Here is a 24,333-nt window from a genome sequence, read left to right on the forward strand (position 1 = left end):
GTGCCGCGCAGGCGCAGGCGCGTCGTCTGGCTCCGGGCCCGCATGAAGCCACTCCAGATCTTGTGATCGCCCGGAGGCTGGGCCCGTGACCACACCCCTAGCGACCAAGCAGCCAATAGAGGAGGCTGTCGCGGTTGGCAAGGTAAACCGCTAGCGGCAAGATGGCAGCCGCCAGCCCCGGAACCCGGAGCTCCCGCCCGCAGCGTCGGGACCCGCAGGGGCGGCCACCACAGGACGGTAACGGCTGCAGGGCTGGGCAGCGGGCGGGGGGCGGCTGCCCTACGCCCTTCCGGGCCTCCGTCCGGAACCCGCGCCCCTGATCCCCACGCGAACCTCCACGAGCCCCGCCGGTCGCCCCTGGCCCTGGAAGGGGCTTCGTCTCCGCGGGTGCGGGTGCGGGTGCCCCGCGGGCCGGGCCGGAGGGATCTCGGGGCCTGGAGACCGAGCCGGAGGCACCCGAGCCTGGACGCGCGGTTCAGAGGTTTGACGGGAGCTGTCCTCAGAGTCAAAGAAAAGGGGCTGAACTCCGAGTCCACGCCGCGCTCCCCTAAACCGCTCCCGCAGAATGTGCCCCCCACACACACACCAGGGGACTGGGGGGGAAGAGTTGGGGGATGGTGCGCTCAGCGGCGTGGCAGGAGGGAGGGCTTTGTTCTGATGGGCCTGGAGGCCACCGGAGGGGCCAGCTCTCCCCCTACCCCCTTCCCCTCACCCCCACCCCACCCCCGCAGGCCCTCACCTCCCTCTGCTGGCTAGGCTCAGCTCAGAAGTCCCCTCTCCACTCTCAAGGCCCTCCCACTGGGCTGCCTCTCTGCACGGAGTAGGCCCGCTCAACATGCTTGGTGCATAAGCAAACAAGGGAGGGAGGGGAGAGGGGTGGGCAGTAAACAGGTCAAGTCCCGACCCCAGACTGAAGCCCGGGGCAGCCATGCTGGGAAGTGCACAGACCCCTGGAGGGCCCCAGCCCGCCCAGCTGGAGCCTGGGCCGGCCGCCATCTGGGTTGCCCGTGCCACATGCTCACCGTGTCCTGTCCACGTCAGGTTACGGCGTCTACGTGTACCCCAACTCCTTCTTCCGATACGAAGGGGAGTGGAAAGGAGGGAAGACCCACGGTAAGAAGTCTCTGGCCTCTCCCCGAGGCTGCCCCCCTGGGGAGCTGGGGGGAGGGGGGAGAGGGGACGGGTGCCGGTGGGACTGGGCCCCTCACGGCCACCTTCACCCAGGAAAGGCCTTGGGTGGGCCTGCCCGGGCCTCCACCTTCCCGCCTTCAGGGTGCATCTCTGACGAGAAAGAGCTTGTCTCCTTTCATAGGACGTCTCAGCTGCAGAGAAGCGAGTGTCTGACCGTCACTGGCGGTCTCAGTGTCATGTCTGCCTGGGGCTCTGCTGACAGTTCTGTTGAGGAGGAGAGAGAGGGAGGGAGGGGGAGAGAGAGAGAGAGAGAGAGAGAGAGCGTATTGATGTGAGAGAGACACATTAACCACTCCCCTCCCACAAGCACCCCAACGGGGGGTAAGAAGCGAGCCCACAGCCAAGGTCGTGCCCTTGCCTGGACACGGAGCCCGGCCGAGACCCCGGGCCGCAGGCTGATGCTCCAGCCCCAAAGCAGGCGGCCGGGCCCGTGTGCTTCCGTGTGAGCCCCTGTCCCCGTGGCCGCCCAGCGCCGTCTGTCTGAGCCTTTCGGCTTTTCTGGCGGTGCTTCTGCCCGAGGCTCCCACGGTACTCACGTCGCGGCTCTCCCTCGGCTCTTCGCCCTGAGAAGCGTGAGGGCTCCCGCGGTCCTGGCCGCCGTGGGTGACGTCCGTTCCTCCCAGGCCGCGGGAAGCTGCTGTTTAAGGACGGCAGCTACTACGAGGGCGAGTTCGCCAACGGGGAGATCATGGGCCGCGGCCGCCGCCACTGGGCCCACACAGGTCAGCCCCCGCGGAGCCCCTGGTGCCTGCTGCCCCCTGGCACACCGTCCCCTTCACCCAGACCCCCTGGCACACCGTCCCCTCACACCCAGACCCTCTGACACACCGTCCCCTCACACCGAGCCCCCGGCGCCTGCTGCCCCTGGCAACCCGTCCCCTCACACCCAGACCCTGGCGCCTGCTGGCCCCCCTGGCAACCCGTCCCCTCACACCCACACCCTCTGGCACACCGTCCTCTCACACCCACACCCTCTGGCACACCGTCTCCCTCCCGGTGCGGGAGGCACTCCCAGCTGTGAACGGGGCCTGGCTCCGAGGGGTCTGTCAGCGCCGTGCCAGCGGGGTGGGTGCTGGCGTGGCCCCACAGCGTGGCCGGGGGCTGCCTCGGACCCTCAGGCCCTCGGGGCAGGCGTGTGGTCAGTTCCAGGGGAGAAGGCTCCCCCTCGGATCTGGGACATCGCTGCCCACCGAGGCACCGGGGTGGGCTCTGCGGGAACTGGGAGGGCAGGTCGGTGCCACCAGGCCCCGTGTTCCCTCCCAAACCAAAGTCCGCCCGAACAGCCCTGCCGCCGCCGCCGCTCAGGCAACGGGCACCGGCTCCGACCCTGACCTTGCCCCCCCCCCTCGCCACCAGGAAACACCTACTCCGGCCAGTTCGTCTTCGGAGAACCCCAAGGCCAGGGCGTCATGGAGTACAGAGCGGGGGGCCGCTACGAGGGGGAGCTGTCCCACGGCGTGAGGGAAGGTCTGGCCCCCAGGCCCGACCCCTGCCCGGCGCCCGACCTGTGGGGTGGTGGGCTCGGCCCCGCGGTGACCGGGGGCCCAGCGTGACTGTGGGGTGGGGAGCAGGCGAGGGTGCACTCTTGTGCCCGGAGCCGTGGCTGGCGCAGTGTGTGTGTGTGGGGGGGGGGGGGGCAGGAGCTGTGTTTGTAACGCCAGCCACTGCTGCGTGACAAGCCCCCCAAAACCTAGTGGCCCAGCCCTGGCCAGTGTTGTTCAGTGGGTAGAGCATTGGCCTGAGGACTGAAGGGTCCTGGGTTTGATCCCGGCCAAGGGCACGTACCCAGGTTGCAGGCTCCATCATTGGCCCTGGTCGGAGCGTATACTGGAGGCAGCCAGCCCATGTGCCTCGCACATCGATGTTCCTCTCTCTGTCCTGTTGCTCCCTCCCTTCCCCTCTCTCTAAAGATCAATGGGAAAACGGTCTCAGGTGAGGATTAACACAAAAAACAAACCCCAGGGGCTGAAAACAACCCCCTTTCCTTACTTGCTTGCAATCCCGGGTCCAAGGTTGGCCTGGGCTCAGCCTGCAGGTCTTCTGGCCTCGCGTGGGGTCTGCAGACGGTGGCCACGGTCCCCGGCGGCCACGGTGGCCGGACCCGGGCGGGGCCCCGCTGCAGCCTCGGCTCCCGGAGGCCAGAAGCACCGGCACCAGAGGCCTTGGCGGTCACGCCTCCTCACCGCCCCAGGCTGGCCGGTGGGCGGGGGCACGGCCCGAAGGCCGGAGGCTCACGGTTCCCGGAAGCCACTGCCCAGAGGCCAGCAGGACGGTCCTCTGAGGGCTGCTCGTGCTAGGAGTAGGAGGGCCCAGCCGGCGGGCTCCGTGGCTGAGATCGGCCTAGGAACCGGGAGGTCAGGGCTGGATTCCCGGTCAGGGCACAGGCCCGGGTTGCAGGCTCCATCCTGGGGCCGGGGGTGGGGGGGCGGGGGCAGGAGAGCAGGAGGCAGCGGATCCACGATTCTCTCTCGTCAGTGATGTTTCTCTCTCTCCCTCATCCTTCCTCTCTGACATCAATAAAAACACGTTTTTAATAAATAAATGAAAGCAGTAGGAATGGCCTGGCTCAGCCATCCGTCCAAACCGGAAAACCCGGAACATGGTACAGCCGCGTCCCCACGGGCTGAGGCCCTGGAATGGCCACTCAGACCTCGCCACTCACACGCAGGTCCCAGTAAACACACACGCGTGCGCACACGAACACGCGTGCACACACGCCCCACAAGCAGGTCTCAGCCCCGGGGGCCTGGAGAGCTACCCCACAGCCACTTCCCCCGGGGCAGCCACCCCCGCCCAGTCATCCCCAGCCCCTGGGCGCCCAGTTACCCCCCAGCCCCTGGGCGCCCGGTCACCCCCCAGCCCCTGGGCGCCCGGTCACCCCCCAGCCCCTGGGCGCCCGGTCACCCCCCAGCCCCTGGGCGCCCGGTCACCCCCCAGCCCCTGGGCGCCCGGTCACCCCCCAGCCCCTGGGCGCCCGGTCACCCCCAGCCCCTGGGCGCCCGGTCACCCCCCAGCCCCTGGGCGCCCGGTCACCCCCCAGCCCCTGGGCGCCTGTTCTGCTCCTGCCCCTGTGCCGCCCCGGGGCCCGCCCTGGCCCGGTCCCCGCCTCCCGCCCGGGCTGCAGCTGGGCTCTGGCTTCTCCTAGGACACGGGTGTCTCGTGGACGCGGACGGGCGCGTGTACTGGGGGGACTTCCACAACAACAAGCGCCACGGCCGCGGGCACATGGCCTTCCCGTGAGTACGGCCCTCGGCACTGACTGCTCCGAGCCCTTGTGTGTGTGCGTGTGCGTGTGTGTGTGTGTGTGTACGTACCTGTGTGTATGTGTGTGTGTGTGTGTACGTGTGTACGTGTGTGTGTGTGACCCTCAGACGGAGGGCCTGCCCTCCTGGGCTGGTTTCTCATCCAGAATCCGGCCGCTGGGATCTGTGGGTTCACCTCCCCCTCTTCCTCCCTGTGGTCTCTCCAGGTCCCACACCTGGGGGGGGCTGAGCCCACACCTGGGGGGTGAGCCCATACCTGGGGGGCCGAGTCCCTCACACCTGGGGGGCCGAGTCCCTCACTGGGGGTGGCCAGTGCGCTCAGGACCGGGCTGTCGCGCACCCATTCCTGCCGGCGCCGGTCCAAGCAGAGCCTGCGGTCAGGGAGCGGGCTGAGCCGGCGGCTCCCGGCCTGAGGCGGCCTCGTGTCCGCAGGAACGGGGACGAGTACGAGGGCGACTGGGTCCGGGACCAGCGGCAGGGCCACGGGGAGCTGCGCTGCGCGGACGGCTCCGTCTACGAGGTACTGGCTCCGGCTGCCCCGCTCCACCGGCCCCGCCCCGCGGCCGGAGCTCAGGGCCTCAGTCCGCCGCTGCCTGCGCCAGGGCCCACCGCCCGCCGAGGTGCCGGTTCTGCTCCTCCGGGCCGGCCTGTGTCCCTCCCCCTCCTCCCTCCCCCCTCCCTCCTCCCCCTTCCCCCTCTCTCCTCCTCCCTCCCCTCCCCCTTCCCCCCTCCCCCCTCCCCCCTCCCTCCTCCCCCGTCACTGCGGAAAGCACCACCTCGGCTTTAGGGGCGGCACATGGGTGAGGAGGCTCAGGCGCGTGGGGAGCCCCCGCCCAGGCCCAGGCCCATGTGCCCCTGAGCCAGGCTGCCCCCCACCCGGTCATGGGGCCACGTGTGGACGAGGGGCAGCTGGTGGCTGGAGGCTGCGGTGCTCGGTGTGGCCACGGGAGCCGAACCCTGGAGACGGGAGTGGCCGCAGGAGGGCTGGCCGGGCTGGAGCTGGCGGAGGGGCACGGGCAGGCGGACCCGCAGAGTGGGCGCCAGGAAGAGCTTTGTTCCCGGGACCCGGTCCTCCCTCGGCCCCCAGGCGCCCAGGGCCTCGCCGTGGTCACGGCCGCCCCCTGGCCTCCCTGACCGGCACGGAGAGGCCGAGAGGCGGGAGGTGGGGCAGGCTCCTGCCAACGCCAGGCTCGCCCGGTGCCTGCCTGCCGCCCGTCCACTCGCCACCAGGGGGCAGCCCAGCTCTGCCCACGCCGCAGCTGCGAGTGGATGCCGGTGGGCCGTGGCCTGGGGACCGGGGCTGCAGCCTGGCGGGAGACGGGGAGGGTCTGTGGTCCCACCGGCACCGGGGACGGGACTGTCTGGCCCGCAGCGCGCAGGCTCCGACCCCAGGGGACACGCGTGGCCCTAACCCCCGCTCCCCCCGCCCCTGCCCCCACCCCCGCCCCCGCAGGGGCAGTGGCACAGCGACGTCCTCAGCGGCCTGGGCAGCGTGGCCCACTGCTCCGGGGTCGTCTACCGGGGCCTGTGGATCAGCGGCCACCCCGTGGGTAGGTGCCCCTCCTGGGTCCGCCCGGGTCTGGCTGTGTTTCCCAGGGGCCAGGGCCAGCGCCGGGCGGAGCGGGGCGCCCGGTTGAAGGAGCTAAACGCTCCCCGCGACTCCCAGGCTCTTGACCTCCGAGGCCCGTCAGGCTTGCACCCAAGGGGGCCGTGCAGGCAGGGCCTCCAGCGCTGGGCGCTCCGATCCCGGGGTCCCCCACCCACAGCCCCGCCCGGTCCCCCCTGAGCCTGCCCGAGCCTGAGCACAGGTGGCCGGGGCCCGCAGGGGCCTCCTCGGGGGGCTGCCCCCTGAGCAGGACCAGGGTGACTGGCGGGGAGAGGCCACCGGGCACGCGGAGCCGGCCGGGCCTAGGTCCTGGGAAAGGGCGTGCCGGGGCCTGGGGGAGGGCGGACCCCTGGGGTGCAGGGCCCCCCCACAGCCAGGCACCCCCTCAACGGAGCCTCCCACAGGAGCCTGGCCCTGCAGGGGCCCCCCTGCCTCAGGCTCCTCAGTCACATCACCCCCACATCGGGGCCCTGTCCGAACCCCTGGGTGTGACCCAGCCTCACCTCCCCCAGCAGGATCCGGGGTGGCGACTGCCCCAACTCCCCCCCCAAGTGGGCTCTGGCGTTGGTTACCCTGCTGGGCGCCCCCCGAAGGCCCACCACCCCGGGGCCTGCTCTCCCTCCTCCTCCGGCCCCGCTCCTCCCGTCCTCTGGTCCCTGGTCCCCCGTCCCCGGTCCCCGGTCCCCTCTCCCTGGTCCCCGGCCCCCTCTGCCCGGTCCCTGCTCCCTGGTCCCTGCCTGAAGCCCCAGCGCCCGTCGGGCTGTGCGAGAGGCCTCACTCTTGTGGGGCAGACCCCAGAGGGTCCTTGTGCGGGGACCCGGCCACACCAAGCCGCCCGCAGACGCAGGGGGTCCGGGCAGGAGGGGCCCAGGGGCCGGTCCAGCGTGAGCCCCCAGACCCCGCGCCCGCGCCCCCAGCACTTGGTGCCCGGGAGGTGGAGGCAGGCGGTTCTGCCCCAAAGAATCCCGGCGGGAAAACCCCAAACGCAGCCACCCACCGGCCTGGACACCGCGACGCCTCAGGGACGCCCCCCCCCAGCGGCCGGTCAGGGGCTGGCCTCTGCGTCTGCCTGTGTGACCGGCAGGCGGGGCCCTCGGTGCGAGGCGCCGCGGGGTGTCGCCCACGGGGGCTCTGGCCTCGGGCACCGCAGGCCGGCGGCACCGGCACCGGCACCGGCACCTGCAGCCCCTCTGCTCCCCCAGGCCGCGCCGTGAGGACCGTGATCCTGGGCCCCGCGGTGCTGGAGGTGGCCCCGGGCGCCTCCTTCTCGGTGCACGTGCAGCTGCTGCAGGACGACTGGACGGTCGCCGCCGGTGAGCAGGAAGCCTCGTGCGTGTGCGTGCGTGTGCGTGCGTGTGCACACGTGTGTGAGCGTGTGTGTGCATGCCCGTGTGCGGTGGTCACGCAATCAGAGCGAGAGGACGGTGACAGTGCAGCCGGGCGCGTCTGGGAGGCCGGTCCGGCCAGGAGGGGAGGAGGCCTGGCCTGGGAGGGAATCCAGCCATCCCCCCCTCATCCCCCCTCATCCCGCCCCATCCCCCCGTCACCCCCCCTCACCCCCCCAGGCCCCAGCCCGTCCTGCTGCCCTTCCCGGGACCGGTCAGCCGGTGGTGAGGCCGGGAGGGACAGGCCGACGTCCCACCTGAGCCACGGCGGGGGGTGGGGGGCTACAGGGGGAGCAGGACCGCTAATAACCGCACAGGATCCCTGATGTCACACTCGCCTCAGCTCAACAAGGTTTTTCAAATGTATTTTTACTGGAGGCCCGGTGCACGGATTCGTGCGCACTGAGAGGAGATTAATTGGAAGGTGGCCCCCAGGGCGGGACTGGGCGAGACGGGCTGGACAGGCCCTGGAGCCGGCCTCCCGTGGCCCCTTCCTGGCCGGCTGCCCCTGCCCCTCGGGCAGTGGGGCTCCTCGGCCTGGCCTGCAGGGACCGGGCTGGCAGGCTCTCTGACATCCGCCGAGGGGTCCCGATCGTGAGAGGGCGGTTCTCCAGTGACGCACCCGGAACCGGCCCCCTCCTCTCTGGCTCCGGGTGTGTCACCCGAGAACCGCAGCTGCCAAGTCACCGCAGTTGGGCAGCTCCTGCGATGAGCGTCTGCCCCCTGGTGGTCAGTGTGCGTCATAGCTACCGGTCGGATGGTCTGACGGTCAGAAGGTTGGATGGTCACTCAGGCTTTTATATATATAGATTGACGTCAGAGAGGAAGTGGGGGTGGGGGGATAGAAACAATAGAAACATCCATGACGAGCCGAAACTGGTTTGGCTCAGTGGATAGAGCGTCGGCCTGCAGACTGAAAGGTCCCGGGTTTGATTCCAGTCAGAGGCATGTACCTTGGTTTCGGGCACATCCCCAGTAGGGGGTGTACAAGAGGCAGCTGATCGATGATTCTCTCTCATCGATGTTTCTAACTCTCTATCCCTCTCTCTTCCTCTCTGTAAAATATCAATAAAATATATATTTTTTTAAAAAAGAAACATCCATGATGAGAGATAATCATGGATCAGCTGCCTCCTGCACACCCCCTACTGGGGATCAAGTCCAAAACCGGGCTTGTGTCCTGATCTGGAATTAAACCCTGACCTCCTGGTTCATTGGTCAATGCTCAGCCACGGAGCCACACCGGCCGAGCTCAGCAGGCGTTAATCAGGACGGAGGGGTGGCGGCACCACGTGTGTTCACTCACAATCGGCTACGTAACCACTTCCTGCGCTGTCCTTTACACACCACAAAGCTCACCTGAATCCGTGATCCCACGGTTTTCCGTAAATTTTAGTAAACCCGCAGTCGGACAGCCGTCTCCACCTCACAGGCCAGACAGGCCCTCCACCGCGGGCAGCCCGTCACCCCCGGCCCCACGGGCCCCCCGCCGCTCTGCCTCCTGGCACTCGCGTGGGACCCGTGGGTGCGTCTCGGTCCCCGTGACCACTCCCCCCGAGCCGGGTCCTGCAGGCCTCGGTGGGCCCTCCCTCCCCGCCCGGTCTCCGTGGGGGCAGGTGGGAGTGAGGGGCAGTGTCCCCGGGGTGGCTCCACGGCCCCGCTCCTGGGCCAGCGCGCTCCCCCCGCCAGGCGAGGGCGGCCGGGTCCTGAGGGTCTCCGCGGGCGTCCGGTACGTGCAGCTGCCGGCCTACTCCAAGGTCAGCTTCTTCAGCGTGGACGCCGGCCGGCGGGAGGCGCCCATCCAGACCCCGTTGTGAGTGAGGGGGCGGGCAGGGCCCCTCAGCCGGGGTGGGAAGTCCCCCCCGGCCCCGCCTGCTCCCACCCGCACGGGGCACGCAGCCACCAGCACCCATGCTCCGTCTCGGGGAGGAGGCAGAGGCGCGGGCACGCAGTGGGCACCGCAGGGGGGGAGTGGGCACCGCGGGGGGGGGAGTGGGCACCGCAGGGGGGGGAGTGGGCACCGCGGGGAGGGGGAAAGTGGGCACCGCAGGGGGGGAGTGGGCACCGCGGGGGGGGAGTGGGCACCGCAGGGGGGGAGAGGGGGGAGTGGGCACCGCAGGCGGGGGGAGGGGGGGAGTGGGCACCGCAGGCGGGGGGAGGCGGGCTGGGCTCCGCGGGGTCTCAGGGGGTCCGAGAGTGAGACCCGCCCTCCCGCCGCCTGCACCCCCTTATCTCAGGGCAGCGGGCCCTTTCTCCCCCCTGGGGTGCCCTGGGCCCCCTGTTCCCACGGCCGGGGGTCCCCAGCTGGCGCCCTGCGGAGCCCAGCCCGCCCCCTCCGCAGTGGGTTCCAGTGCATCCCCTACCCGCTGTCTGACCGCCCGTCGGGCCCGGAACGTGCCCGGACCAGCGCGTCACCCCCCACGGGAGACCCCGCGGCGGCGCAGACCCCGGACGCCCCGTGTGACCAGGGAGACGCCCCCGGCGGCCTGCCCGGTGAGTGCAGCCAGCGCGGCGTGGGGGCGGCGTGGGGGGGCGCAGGCGCCCGGCACAGGGGGGACGGTGCCAGGTGCCCTGCCGTGGGTGAGACGCCAGGCTGGGGCTGCCCACCGGGCGCCAGGCACCCAGGCCCGGGCCTGAGCCTGCGGGCGCGATGGGCGCGGTGGGTGAGCCGAGCCAGGCCGCAACGCCATCCCGCAGGTCCGGGACCTGCAGCGGGTGCCCCGGGCGGGCGGTCAGGTGCTGCCGGCTGCGGGGGGCGGGGGGACCGGCCTGGAGGAGGCCTGAGGGCAGCCTGGCCGGACTCGTGGCCCCTGCGAGGGAGCCCGCCCGCCCGGGGGCACCTCCGCCCGAGGGTGTCAGTCCGAAGCGGCCGAGGGAGGCCATGGAGGCCGGGCACTGGCCCTGCCCGCCCTGGGCTGCCCTGGGCGCCAGCACCCCGCCAGGTCCACCGTGCCTGTGGGTGCTGCCTGGCCGGGGGGCGGGGGGGGGGGGACACACCCGTGTGTCTGAGACCGCCGAGCGCCGCTGGGATCCAGTCCAGACCAATTCCGGGAACAGAGTCGCTGATTTCTATTCCGACGGTTTTTGCCTTCAGTCCCTTCCCTGTCCTGGTTCCCGCCACAGCTCTCACTGGACCTTTTACGCTCTTGTTTTCAGGGGGTGTCTGCCGAGACCCCGTCTTAGCCCACTGGCCCCGATGTCCGTGCTGGCCGTTGCCAGGGCGCTGGGGGGACACCTGGTCGGGCTGGCTGGGCCCCGCGGGTCCCACCGTCTCCGAATACAGAACCTCACACGCTGCAGCGGGCACAGAGCTCAGATTGCTGCTCTGCTGCTGCTTTTTACGTTTTATTTTTAATATATCTTACTGATTTCTTACCGAGAGGAAGGGAGAGGAGAGAGAGCTAGAAACATCGATCAGCTGCCTCCTGCACCTCCCCCACTGGGGATGTGCCCGCAACCAAGGTCCATGCCCTTGACCGGAATCAAACCCGAGACCCTTCAGTCCGCAGGCCGACGCTCTATCCACTGAGCCAAACCGGCCAGGGCACTGCTGCTTTTTATAAATATGTTTTTATTGGTTTCAGGGAGGAAGGGGGAGAGAGAGAGAGATCAATGAGGAGAGAGAATCATGGACCAGCTGCCTACTCACGCCCCCGACTGGGGATCCAGCCCGAAACCGGGCTGTGCCCCGACTGGGAATCGAACGCTGACCTCTTGGTGCCTAGGTGGACGCTCACCACTGAGCCACATGGGCCGGGCTTTTTTTTAATGAAGGAAACCCTCCAGGAAGTGCCTCCAGCGGGCCCGAGTGGTTCCCCTTTTCCTTGTCGAACGCGTGGCTCTGCGTCCTCCGATGGAGCCGGGCGCGCCCGCCGCTGTCGGGACTTTAACAGCCAAGGTGCCCTTTGCCGCTCAGCCGATCGGCCATAAAGCGACTGAGCCGCGGGCCTCCGGGGGGGCGACGGCATTAGTGCTAATTGCCTGGTTAATTGCGGCAGAGCAGCCCCCGTCCGCGCGGAGCGGAAATCGGCGCCTGGTGCCCTGTCCCAGGTCGGCACGGAGGGGGCTCTGGCCAGCACGCGGCATGGGGTGAACTCAGACCGGGGGTGTCGGGTGTGTGTGCCGGGAGCCAGGCCCCCGAGGGTCCAAGGCCACACGCCCTCCCTCTGTCCGGGACGTGGGTTCCTTGCCCCAGCTGCCCCGCGTTCTGGGGGCTCCGTGAGGAGGAGGAGGAGCCGGCGGCGTGGGGGCGGGGGCGGCGGGGGGCAGACGGCCTGGGGTTCGGGGGAGCACCCGGGGCCGCTCCTTCCTGCCCGGGGACCCGGGCACTGCCTCCCTCGGCCTGCGGCCACATGGGCACAGCCAGAGGGCAGCGGCCTGGGACCCACACGCATCAGCCCCTCCCGGCATCTCCGTGGGGTCTGCCAGGGGGAGAGGCTCCAGGATCCTGGGGAGAGGCGAGGGGGCGAGGGGGCAGCAGGGGGAAAGGGGGCGCTGGGGCTCCCTCCGGCCCGCAGGCGGACGGCCTGACTGCGCCCCCGGGGACGGACGCCTCTGGCGGGGCTCGCACAGGGGCCCCTCCTGTCCCCGCGGGGACACAGGGCGCCCCTCGGCCTGGCCACACCTGCCCTGGCCCGCGGGGGCGCCCTCCCTGCGGCCGGGGCCTCGGGGTCTGGGCATCAGCCGGACGGGCCAGGCCTGGCCCCGGGCCTGGGGAGGCGTCTGAGGAGCCAGGCCCTGGCCCCGTGTCCGCCCTGAGGAGGAGCGTGTGTCCTCGCCCCGCGGGCCCTCCCGTCCCCGAGGCCCAGCCCCTCCCCAGCCACCGAGGCCCCGCCCGGCGGCCCCCGGGGTCCCGTTTCCGGCGGCCTCCCCGCCGTCCCCGCGCCCTACACAGGCGATTAGGGAGCTAATGGAGTCCTGTGAAAGGTGATTAACGGACACGCTCCTCGGAGAGGTCACGCCGCCCGCCCCGGCCGCTCGGCCTGCCCGTCCCTCCGGGGACCCGTCCTGCTGACGAAGCCGCAGCTGCCATAACCGCCCTCCGCTGCCGCCGCTGCAGGCGGCTCCGAGCCGGGGGCTCTGCCCGCAGGCCCGGCTCCGGGCGCCCTGGCCGGGCAGCGCCCAAGTGCACCAGGAGCCGCTCAGGGCCGCGGTGAGGCTGGTGTGTCCCCCCCTCCCCCCCGAGGGAGGCAGCGGCCGGCACCCTGCCCTCGGCGTCTCTGTTTTTTAATCTATTTTTGTTGACCTCAGAGCGGAAGGGAGAGGGAGAGAGAAACTTCAACCATGAGAGGAAATTATGGACGGTTGCCTCCTACACGCCCCCCACTGGTGATCCAACCCGGGCCTGCCTTAACCAGAACCGAACCCGGACCCTCCGGTCCGCAGGCCGACACTCTGTCCCCGGAGCCCTGCCGGCTGGGCGGCCGCCCGTCCTTCCCGTGGGAGCTGGCGGCAGCCGCAGCCTTTTCGCTTCGGGGTTTTAGGGGTGCAGAGGGGCTGCAGGGGGTGGGAGCGCCCAGGCTGGGGTGTGAGGCCGAGGGGCCCAGGGGGGCCCAGGAGAGGGGGTGAGGGGGTGTGGCTTGAGGGTGTGGCCATGCCGGAGGCCTGCCTGGGGCCAGGAGGGCGTGGGGGGCTGGACTCCAGGCTGGAGCGTGAGGAGTGGGGGCTCAGAGCAAGGGGGGTGAGAGGCCGGGCCGTTGGCTGCACCCCAAGGTGGGGCCGAGGAGAGGCCGGGATGGGGGCCGGGAGGGGCACGGGCGAGGGGGAGGGGCTGTGCCTCAGAAAGGCGGCCGGGGTGCTGGGTGCGGGTGTCGCTGGGGGACGTACGTGGATGGACACGTGGACCAGCTGGCGGCCGGGGTGCAGGCCCGTGTGGGTGGCGTGTGTGTGCAGAGCGGGTGCCGAAGGCGGCGAACCACACGCGTGTCCAGGCGCCGAGGGAGGGGGCTCGGCCGGCGTGGCGGCCGGGGATCTGCACCCCAATGCCCTCTGCGCCCCGAGCCCCTGGAGACGCCTCGGGGTCCGAGGCTGTGATGGAGGAGCTGCGGCCTCAGTGCCCGCCGTCCAGCACACGCGTGCCCCCCCGGGCAGAGGGCCGAGGGCACAGAGCTGGGGCCTTGTCCCGGCGACAGACAGCGGCGGGGCGTGTGCGTGAGGTCAGCCCCTCCACCTGCACTCGGGACACGCTGGGCCCGGGGCCTCTCCCCCTCACAGACGCGGGCTCGGGGGGGAGGGGCGGAGAGGCGGTCAGGCCTCGGCCGGGGCCTCTCCCCCTCACAGATGCGGGCTCGGGGGGGAGGGATGGAGGGGTGGTCAGGCCTCGGCCGGGGCCCGTCCAGTGCACGGGGACAGACGCCGTCCGCTCGCCGAGCCCCTGCACCAGCCTCCGCCGCCGTCCCCGTGGGGAGCGCGGAGGGAGGGCGGGGCGGACCTGCCCTCCTGCGGGGGAGCCGGGGCGGGGGAGGGAGGGCAGCGGGGCCTTCACCCTCACACCTGGGAGCCACGAGGGGCAGGGGCCACGGAGGGGTACCCCCTGCAGGGACACCAGGCCCGGCCAGACCCCGAGGGCCTCGGCGTCTCCTGATTTCCGTGCCGAGTCCCCCCTGTGCAGCCAGGACGGGGGGTGTCCTTGTCACAGGCTCCGGGGGATCTGGGGGGGCTGCTGTGCCGGAGCCCCGCCCAGCCCCCCGCCGCTGCCCCCGCTGTGGCCGGAGCCCCCCGGCCGCCGCCCCCGCTGGGCAGCGGGAAGGGCTGTGGCCGGGCTCGGGTGCTCAGGGTCGTCTTTCGGGGGCCCCCTCTCTCTCCGCAGCTGGGGGGCGCTGTCCGGAGGGCTGCCGGCGAGCGTGGCAGGGCTGGGCCCAGTTCGAGGACGTCCGCCTCGGGGCACCCCCGCCCGGCCACCACCCGGTCCCGTTCCTGGGCGGCCCGCAGGAGGTAGGGGCGGGGAGCCCCCGGCCGGGCCACACGCGGCCCCGCGGCAGCCGGGGTGGGGGCTGGGGCTGCGGGCGCCCCTGAGCCTCCCCTGCTCCCCCAGGAGGCCAGCGGCCGGCCCAGAGGCGGCCCGGGCCCCGGGACAGGGATGCCCACCACGCAGGACCCTCCGGGAGGCGGCAGGTAGGAGGGGCCGCCCTCGGGGCACTGGGGGGTCGTCTGCTGCCCCAGGGGTGCACATTCGGGGGGGGAGCACGGGGCACAGCTGCCTCAGTTTCCCCCGCCTTCAGCCCTGCAGACGCCACAGGCTTCTATGGCCTGGACAGCGGGACCCGCCGGGCCTGCTGCTTGAGGGGAGCCCGGCGCCCCTCCCCAGCCCCTCGGGGACAAGGGGAGGAGGGACGAGGGATGAGGGCACATGACCGGAATCGGGAGGGGTGCGGCGGGCGCTGCCCTCAGGGGCACCTGCGGGCACCGGGCTGGGCCACACGGACACGTGGGAGTGCCAGCCCATGGCCTCCTCCCCTCAGAGCCCCAGCCCCCCTCACCCTTCCACCCTCCCCTCCCTCCCACCCTCACCCCATCTGGTCCTCAGGGGCCCTGGGCCTCCTCCTCACCCTCCCGCCTGCCCTGCTGAGGGGCCTGGGCCTCAGGCCTCCGCCAGGGACCCAGCTCTGTGCCCCCAGGGCAACAGGGCCCCTGCTCGGCCTCGGATGCCCCCCCACCCACCCCGGCGGCCCGGCTCTGTCGGCACCAGCTCCCTCCGCCCGCACCGGCTCCCTCCGCCCGCACCGGCTCCCTCCGCCCGCACCGGCTCCCTCCGCCCGCACGGGCTCCGGACCCAGAAGCCCCGGAGCCGGAGCCGCCTCCCCGCCGCGGGCGGAGGCCGGCCGCACGGGCGTCTGGTTCGCATTAAGGCCCTGCCTCGCGGGCCGCGGCCGAGGGTGTGTGGTTCCTGCTGGTCCCCGGGGGCGGGGCATTTGCAGGGGCTCAGCCGCGGGAGGGGGGGCAGGGGCTGGATCCCCCCGATGCCCTGGAAGCCCCCCGGGCTCCAGGCTGTGGACGAGGGCCACACGCAGGTGGAGGAGGGGTGCCAGCTCCTGCCCCTCTCGCCCCCGGCGCTTTCTGCCCGATGTTCCTGCCCCCCGCACGGGGCTGCCTCATCCGCCCTGAGGACCTGCTGTGAGGCCTCCCCCCTCACGGGTTCTCTGGGCAACCCTCCTTCTGCAAGGGGGGCAGGGGCAGCTGGCCTGACCCGCTGCTGAGATGGGGTACGGGCGCCTCGGGTCCCCCCGGAGCTGGCTCAGGCAGAGGCAGAGCCCGCAAGGCCCAGCCCAGTCCAGCAGGCTGCCCGGCCCTGCTCTCCGCACTGCGTTCTGCTCCCTGCACTGCGTCTGTGGCCTGGACACGGCAGCGACGTGGCCGTGGGGCCTGGACACGGCGGCACGTGGCCGTGGGCACAGCGGCGACGTGGCCGTGGGGCCTGGACACGGCGGCACATGGCCGTGGGCACAGCGGCGATGTGGCTGTGGGCCGTGGGCACAGGGCGAGGAGCTTCTGGTGGCAGGGCCACGGCGGAGCCCCGGGCTGGCACGAAGGAGCCTCCGTGAGCAGCTCTGCCTCCTGGTCGGCCCCCGGTCCAGGGCCGGGGAGAAGCAGCGACCAGGTGGTCGCACCCCACGGGGGAGACCCGCGTGGACAAGGCCGTCCCTCGGCCACGAGTCCTGGGCTGTGAGCTGACCGGGCTGGTGGCCACGGCCCTCTCGGCCTCCACACAGCCTCAGCCGGGCCAGGAGCCCCTTCCTCCGCCCGGTGACCCTCAAAGCCAGGGCCAGCCCCCTCGCCAGGGAAAGGGCCCGGATGGCGGGGGGGGGGGGGGGGGCCGGGACCGGCTGTCCCGCTGCCCACGGGCTTCACACTCTCCCCACGTGGTTCCCGTGGTGCCCAGCCGCCGCCCCGGGCCAGGTGAGCCTGCCCGTCACCGCTTCCCGCTCCCGGGAGGCCACCCGCTGCAGCCGGCATTCCTGCGGAGACATTCCTGGCACATGACGGAATTTCACAACATGACAGGACGGTGTGGGCCGCAAAGCCCGGCCTGGATTCCACGGCCTCTCCCCGGGAGCCTCTTTCCCCTAAACCGATGGGGGCCTCGGGGTCGGAGCCGGCACAGCCCTCCGCCGGCTCCACGCCATAGCCACGGCCACGGCCACGGCCGGGAAGCCGCCCGCCTCGCCCGCGGCTGCTGTGAGGCTCCAGAGACCCCGGCCGCCCGCCCGGAGGAGAACGGGTGTGACCGGGACTTCCTTCTGTGGCTGGCGCTTCCGCGGTCGTTAGCCGACAGGGGGAGCCGGTTAGCGGTTCTGTTGGGTCAGTGTTTGGGGCCCACAGCCCGCGCCCCCTCCACTCAGGTCCGGGGTGACCCCTGAGCATCACAGCAAACACAGCCTTCGCCCCCTGAGCCCCGTGGCTGGGCCAGCGCCCCCTCACCCGCCGCAGCCTGGCCACAGGACACACACACACACACCCCGCCCCCAGCCTCTGGGCAGGAGCCCACCGGCTGGCCCTGCAGGCCCAGGAGCTCGGGCAGCGGCCACAGGGTCCCGGGTCCCAGAGGACACCTGTCCTCTCGGATGCCAGCCCCTCGGGAGAAGCCTCGGTCACAGGGAGTGCGGTCAGGGGGCTCCTCCTGGCCGCGGGGGGCCTGAGCCCGGGCAGTGTCCTGGCCAATTGGGGGGCCCAGCGGGGGGAGCTCCTGGGAGCTCAGCAGCCACATGGGGGGGGCAGACAGGGAGAGCAGCCCCCGGGGAGGCCAAGGGCCATGACGTGGGGCTGCAGCCACAGGGCGTCCAGGCTGCAGGCCCGTGGCCTGTCCCCGTCCCTCCTGGCCGGGGCCTGCGGTGGGCTGGGCCTCTGTCCCCCATCCCTCCGGGCCGGGGCCTGCGGGGGGCGCTCAGAGGAGAGGACGGGGGGCGGGTGCCTGACGCCGGGAACTGCTAGCGGCTGTGAGGGCCCGTGCGACCCAGCGCGGGTGAGGGGAGCAGTCGGGGGGAGCAGCTGGCCGTCCTCACCCCACCCCCCTTAGCCAGCAATGCCTCCGCCTGACAGGGCTGGAGCGGGCACCCCGCAGAGAGAGGCTGGGGGTGCTCTGGCAGTCATTGGGGCACCACTCGCAGGTACCCCCAAACTGAGAACACCCGGCAGGCTCCCCTGGGCCTGGAGCCCACTGCCCCCGGGACGGGGCCCCCAAACGGTGCCAACCCCTCACCCAGGCCAGGCGGGGTTCATTAGCCTCGTGTGTGTGTGTGGGGGGGGAGGTACGGGGGCTCACTCGGAGGCTCAGCGTGGCCTTGGGACCCCCCGGGACCCCGGAGCCGGGTAAGGAGGCCCCCCCCCCCCCCCGCTGCCCCGGGGACAGAGGGGCCTCCTCGGCCGGCTGAGCCCTGGGCTGTGGCTCCGGTTCTGGGCGTCCCAGGGAGGCGCCCACAGAGGCCTGGCCTCGCGCCCCCGCGGCGGGTCAGGTGGGGAGAGCCCTGGCTCCCCCAGTTTGTGTCTGACTGGGGCGGGCTCCCCCCGCTCCACGTGAACCTCGTCACCGCGGCGACCACAGGCTGTGCGAGCGCCCCCCCACAGCGGGCCCGACCCTGGCTCCGGGGGCCTCCCTCACCAGCCACGGGGGCACACCCGCGCCGAGCCCCTGCCCCCAGGTGGCTGGGCCGTGGTTTCTGAGCTGGTCTCAGCACGGCCGCCTGTCTGACCTCGGGCGCCAGGCCACACCCCAGGGCAGGCTGGGCTGGGGCGGACGGGCTTGGCTCACCAGGGAAGGGCCCCTCCTCTCGCCGCCCACCGTGCGCTTGGCCCCGGGTCCAACGCGGCTCCTGAGCCTCACCGTCCCAGCTGCCCCAGCGGAGGGCCGGCTGTGCGGGCCGGGGCTCCGCCCCCTCGCGGTGGTGGCGGTTTCTCGGCTCCGCCGTGGGTATCCCGGCCCGGCCACTCGGAGGCCTGAGAGCCAGGCACGGAGCGTGGCTGCGGCCCCGGGTCCGCCGGGTGCATGGCCACGCCTGGGCCACGGCTCCGCTCGGGGTCCGTGTGCTCACCCTCGTCCGCCAGCCCTGAGGCCCTGACCCAGAAGAGGCCGTCAGGGCCCGGAGGCCACGCAGCTCTGACGGGACCCTCTCGGGCCTCGGACGGCGAGGGCGCGGCCACGGGGTGTGGGCACCGGGCCCCTCACTGGGGATTGAACCCCTCAAACCCACGTGGCAAAGCTTAACAGCAAAGCCCCAAAGGGCCCGACTCTGTCTCCTTCTCCTTCTTCTGCAGACAGAAGAAGAAGAAGTTATATAATAACTGCTAGGAAACGGAGCTTGACATTATTTACCATTATACCAGCAGCACCCATGGGGGCTGTGTTACCACGGCATGAGAAGCATATTTTCATGTTTCCAGGCAGTTTTCTGTTTTAGCTGAAGGCCAGTTACCACAGCCAAACGTTCTTAACCAGCAGAAATGTTACGTCGTTCAGCCAGAGTCTCACCTCTTCGGGGCCTGTCCCTTTGCACAGTGGAAACTGTGACCAGTTCTTGGTGTCATGCAGTCACATGTGAAGTCCAGTCTTTATTTGCTGCCCAGTTTCTTTAAGAAAAGCGGAGCGAGTCCCCGCAGGGCCACGTAGGCGAGGAGGCTCCGTGTGCAGGCCGCTGCCTCCCGCCGCCTCCGTTTCCTCTCCGCAGGCCCAGCTCCGGCGGGAGGCATCGATACGGAACACCGCGGCTCTGCCTCGCCGGCTCCCGCCAGCCGCGCTGAGCTCTCCTCCTCTCCTCCTCCTTTTAATGTTTTTATTGATCTCAGAGAGGAAGGGAGAGGGAGAGAGAGAAACATCGATGATGAGAGAGACTCGGGGATCGGCTGCCTCCTGCTCGCGCCCCACTGGGGACGGAGCCCGCAGCCCGGGCCGGTGCCCTGACCTCCTGGTTCCCAGATCGACGCTCCGCCCCTGAGCCACGCGGGTCGTGGGGCAGGACCCCGTACAGCACCAAGAACACAAGAACTCAGGGTGTCCGGCCCCCGGGGGGTCTCAGCGCCTGGCCCCGGCACCCGGGGAGTGCCAGGAGGGGACCCTGACCAGAAGCCCAGCCAATCGCAGCCGGGCGGGGGCGGGTGGACGAGGGGGCGCGGGCCGGGAAGAGGCACAGCCGGGCGGGGGCGGGGGGACGAGGGGCGGGGGACGAGGGGGCGCGGGCCAGGAGGGGGCACGGCCGGACGAGGGGGCGCGGGCCAGGAGGGGGCACGGCCGGGCGGGGGCGGGGGGACGAGGGGCGGGGGACGAGGGGGCACAGCCGGACGAGGGGGCGGGGGGACGAGGGGCGGGGGACGAGGGGGCGCGGGCCAGGAGGGGGCACGGCCGGACGAGGGGGCGCGGGCCGGGAGGGGGCACGGCCGGACGAGGGGGCGCGGGCCGGGAGGGGGCACAGCCGGACGAGGGGGCGCGGGCCGGGAGGGGGCACGGCCGGGCGGGGGGCGACGAGGGGGCACGGCCGGGCGGTGAGGTGGGGGAGAGGGGGCGCGGCCGGGCGCCGTGTTCAGGAAGCGGCGTGGCGGTGGGGACGCGGAGGTGTGAGGAGCAGGATGTGGAGAGGTCACAGCAGCTCCCGGGAGACGGCGGGGGGCGGGGGCAGCGGGAGGGGGGAGGGCGCGCGAACTCCAGGATGGACAGATGGACGGACGGACGGAGGATGCTGCCGGCCAGAGGCGGCGGAGCTGTGGGAGGACTCCGGCTCCGAGGTGGGGCAGGAGGAGGGGGTGCCGAACACGGAAGGAAACAACGGAAACATTCTCACGTTTGGTGGGAACCAAACCCCCAGACGGGAACACGGGGACAGGCCCGGCCGGCCCAGAGCAGCTGTGTCCTCAGCGTGTCTCCCCGGGTTTGGAGGGAGAGGAGGAGACGGAAACACCCATGAGGAGAGAGTCCTGGGCGGGCTGCCTCCTGCACCCCCCACACTGAGGCTCGAGCCCGCCCGCCGGGCACCTGCCCTGACCGGGACTGAACCAGCGACCTGGGCTCCTGGCTGACATTCAGCCCAGGACTGAGCCTCGTCCGGCCCGAGAGGAAACCCCAGGCCCGCCCGCCCTCGCCCTGTCGGCCCAGCCCGGTCTCTCTGGGGGGGCAGGGGGCTCGCTCGGCGCTGTGCACACAGCCGGTGCCCAATCGGGGTGTCGGGCGCCCACGGCCGCCCCGGCTCCAGCCGCCTCCCCGGGAACCTCGGCCGTGGGGCCTCCGGCGTCTCCCCCACCGCGCCCCGGCCCCTGGCCGCCCGGGGGGCCCCGTAAAAACCTCAGCTCCTCATAACCGTTCTGTTATTCTCGGCGCCGCCCCTCCCCGCACGTCCAACCCCAAACGTGGCTCCGGGGGCCGAGCCGACGCGAAGGAATTTTAAAATCTTTTGTCTTTAAATTTTTATCACCGTGTGGTATTGCAGCTCGGCCAGGGCCAGCCTGGCTGGTTGCCAAGCCATCGGGGAGCCCCAGTCCCTGCCCTCTGACGGCAAGAAGGGGGGCCATGGGGCTGGGGGCTCCTGGCTCCCTCCAAGGCCTTTGGGGGGCCGTTCAGGGCAGAGCCAGCCCGTCACGCCAGGGGCCTCTGCGCCACCCAAGCCGCTGCCCGGGGCCAAGGACCGGGCGTCCCCTCGGAGCACCCAATCTCCGCCCCTGCCTGGTCCCTGAGGACGGGCGTCAGGTCCCCGGGCACAGCCGGTCCGCGGGCCGCTGACCCCGGGGCCCAGGAGCCGGCGGGCAGGCCCTTCGCTCCTGCCCAGCGACCACGGCCCCAAAGCCCTCTGCTCCGGACGGACGGGCCGGGTGGGTCTGGAGCTGCCCACCGGGGGCCGCAGAGACGCGGGCCAGCCGCCCCTCGCCCCCCACTCGCCCTCCCGTCCCCGCCCCGCCAGGCGGCAGTGACTGGTTCCCGGAGGGCAGCCCTGCCCTGGGCCCGGCCCCCGCGGAGCCCTGTGGCCACCGCCGCCTCCGGTCACTGGTCAGCCGTCCGGGGGGGGGGCTTGTCCCTCTGGCCACCGCTGTCTGTGCCACGTTGGTGCTCAGACATCGAGATGCCAAGGCCGAGGGCAGAGCGTGGCCCGGCCTCATCGCCCCTCTCCTCAGGGCCGGCCAGCCAGAGGGGCCGACACGCTGACCCTGAGGGGAGGGGGTGGCCTGGGGGTGCCCTCCGACCTTCCAGGGCCCCGCACTGTGGCCTGTGTGCGTGTGCGTGTGTATGCGTGTGCGTGGCAGGGGAGGGGTGCCACATACGAGGCTGCACTCAGGGCCTCCCTCCTCTTCGCAGGCCGGACGGGGCGGCCAAGGCAGAGCCGGGGACCGAGGCGCTCCCAGGTAGGCGTCCGCCCCACCCAGCAATCATCTGTCACCGCTGGGAGGCGGGCGCCTGCTCCCTCCTCCGAACGGGCTGCAGGCCGGGCCGAGGGGCGGGGCAGGCACCCTGGCTGCCCAGCCTGACATCCCCAGAGGCGGGGTCCCTGGAGGCTGTGGGGGGGAGGGGAGGGGCGCCCTCAGCCCAGGGGTGTCTGGGTCCAAGCCCAGCCCCCAGGAAGGTCCTTGTGTGGGTGCAGCTCTGGGATCACCCCGTTTCAGGACCCAGGCGTGTCTGAAGAGGGGTGAGGGCGGGAGGGGGGCGCCCCTTGCCGTCTTGGGGGCCGGGGTGGGGTCGCCCCACTGCCGGGCCTGAGGAGGGGCTTCCAGCCGGCTCCTGGGGCCCCCGGGGCCACGTGGCGGAAGCCGGGCAGGAGGTTCTGAGGCCGGCGGTGGCCCCAGCCAGGCTCCCTCCGTCCCCGAGGCCTCGGGACGGGGTCAGAGGCGGCCGGGCCGGGCCGCTGCCCATGGCGCCCCCCGCGGTGCCCCTGCCCGGCGGCCGAGCTCCGGCGACACCTAGACGGGGCCGCCGGCAAACACGCGCTGCCACAGCCCCTTCTCGCTCCGGCTGCGGAATGCGGCCCTCCCCCGCCGCACCGGCCCCCGGGCCCCCGCCTGCGGCTCGGCAGGAACCACCGGGCCGAGCCCACCCCTGCGGCCTGTCCCCCCCGGTCCTGCCCGGGCACCGCCGGTCCTGGCCGGCGCTCGGTCCCCGGGCCAGGCCGCCTCCGCCCGCTCAGCGCATTCCTGTGTGAGCGGCCAGAGGCCGGGAGGGAGAGGGCGGTTTCCATGGCAACCGCACTTTCTGTTAGGCCTTATTTTCCTTTTTTATGTTTCCCCAACTTTGGAGCTCTCCGCAGCGTCCTGGCTGCGGAGCGGAGTGCTTTCTGCCCCCCCGCCCGCCCCGTCCCCAGCAGAGCGGCCCCCCACACCCTGCTCCCCACGACCCCACACTGCTCCCGAGCAGAGCGGCCCCGACAGTGCCCACCACCCCCCCCTGCTCCCCCGCCGAGGGGCGAGGCTTGGGGCAGCCAGGCCTTCGGAGCGCGATGATTTGGAAAAACACTTTAGAGGAAACGAATTCCTTTTCTCCTAAAAGGGGGAGATGTTTTCTAAAGGGTCCGGCCACGTGGCCCTCAGCGGGAGGGGCTCTCTGCCCCCCGCGCCCCCCACAGGGCCCTGCCCGGCCCCCCCACAGCCCGCCCTCCCCTCCGGCCCCAGCTCTGCCCCCCTCCCCGGAGCCTGAGTCCTGAGGGTGCAGGGGTTACTCGCCAAATTCATTTCTTTTTAAAAACTGTTTTTACTAGAGGCCCGGTGTGCGACATTCGTGCATGGGGGGGGCTCCCAGCCTGCGCCCGTTAACATCCGGGGGCCTCGGGGGTGCCAACTGCCCCGGAGGCGGGAGAGGCTCCCACCTGGGGGCTGTGCTGGCAGCTCCCTGCCCGGCGCCCCCCCCCACCCCCCCCAGCACACTGACGACCAGGGGGCAGCTCCTGAGCTAAGCATCTGCCCCCTGGTGGTCAGTGCACGTCATAGCGACCGGTCGTTCTGCCATTCAGTCTATTTGCATATTAGCCTTTTATTATATAGGATTGACTTCAGAGAGGAAGGGACAGGGAGAGAGAGAGAGCATCCATGATGAGAATGGTGGATCAGCTGCCTCCTGCCCGCCCCACACTGGGGATCGAGCCTGCCACCCGGGCCTGTGCCCCGACCGGGAATCGAATCCATAACCCTTCAGTCCGCAGGCCGATGCTCTATCCACTGAGCCACACCAGCCAGGGCCCAAATGCATTTCCTCACCGTGTGCCCCAGCAGCTGGGCAGGTGGGGGCGGGCGGGAGGCTCCGGGCGCCATCGGGGTGGGCAGCCGCCGGCAGGCAGAGGCCGCGGAGCCAGCTGGAGCCCCTCCCGTCTCCCCAGGGGAATACGTCATCATGGTCCAGGACGTGACCGACCCCCCGTTCCTGGGCCACAGGCTGCCCACGGCCTTCAAGCACCTCCGGGTGTCCGCGAGGGAGAAGGCCCCGGAGCCCGGAGCCAGGAGGGCCGCCCTCCCCCAGGCACCAGCGCCCCCTCCGGACACCTCCTCCTCCTGAGGGCAGACACGCCGCCCAGCTTCCCGGGGCCCACCCTCTCCCCTCCCCGGGGCCCACCCTCTCCCCTCCCCGGGGCCCAAGGGCCCCACGCCCCCAGAGCCCCTGTGTTAATAAAGTTCTCAACGCTGACGACCGAGCCCTGAAGTCCTGCCACGCCCGCCCCGTGGTGGCCGCTCCGGGGGCGTCCGCACCCCCACGCTCCCCGTCCTGCAGCGAGGCCGGCCCAGCTGGCGCTCACCCCCCGCCCGGCCTCGGTGGGCACTCGGAGCCGCCCCCCAGGGAGACATTGGGGCCAGTGTCGGGGGTGGGTTTTCAAGAAATGGGCTGCCCGTCCGAGCCTCACAGGACCAGCAAGGATGGCAGAGGGCGCGGGGGCCCAGCCGGACACGTGCTCGGCGCGAAGGGCCGGCGGTGCCACCTCGTCGGACGCCCCTCCCCGTG

General features: G+C 71.7%; 1 protein-coding gene across 2 annotated transcripts; it reads left to right on the forward strand.

Annotated features, from left to right (window-relative positions):
- The first annotated feature begins 55 nt into the window (after positions 1 to 55).
- MORN1 (MORN repeat containing 1) lies at positions 56 to 24,013 on the forward strand. 2 transcript variants are annotated; one of them, XM_084874319.1, is made up of 14 exons: positions 56 to 237; positions 1,042 to 1,113; positions 1,815 to 1,913; positions 2,548 to 2,658; positions 4,337 to 4,427; positions 4,887 to 4,974; positions 5,908 to 6,004; positions 7,263 to 7,373; positions 9,135 to 9,258; positions 9,787 to 9,938; positions 14,254 to 14,378; positions 14,479 to 14,558; positions 21,712 to 21,758; positions 23,717 to 24,013. In XM_084874319.1, the coding sequence occupies exons 1-14, from the start codon at positions 162 to 164 to the stop codon at positions 23,890 to 23,892; spliced, it is 1,449 nt and encodes a 482-aa protein (XP_084730445.1). In that variant the 5' UTR covers positions 56 to 161; the 3' UTR covers positions 23,893 to 24,013. The 2 variants fall into 2 exon arrangements, with proteins under 2 accessions (XP_084730445.1, XP_084730444.1); XM_084874318.1 differs by lacking the exon at positions 23,717 to 24,013 and having other exon boundaries at positions 21,712 to 22,123.
- The last annotated feature ends 320 nt before the right edge of the window (positions 24,014 to 24,333 follow it).

Source organism: Pipistrellus hanaki, assembly GCF_964339955.1.
Source record: "Pipistrellus hanaki genome assembly, chromosome: 2".
Lineage (NCBI taxonomy): Eukaryota > Metazoa > Chordata > Mammalia > Chiroptera > Vespertilionidae > Pipistrellus > Pipistrellus hanaki.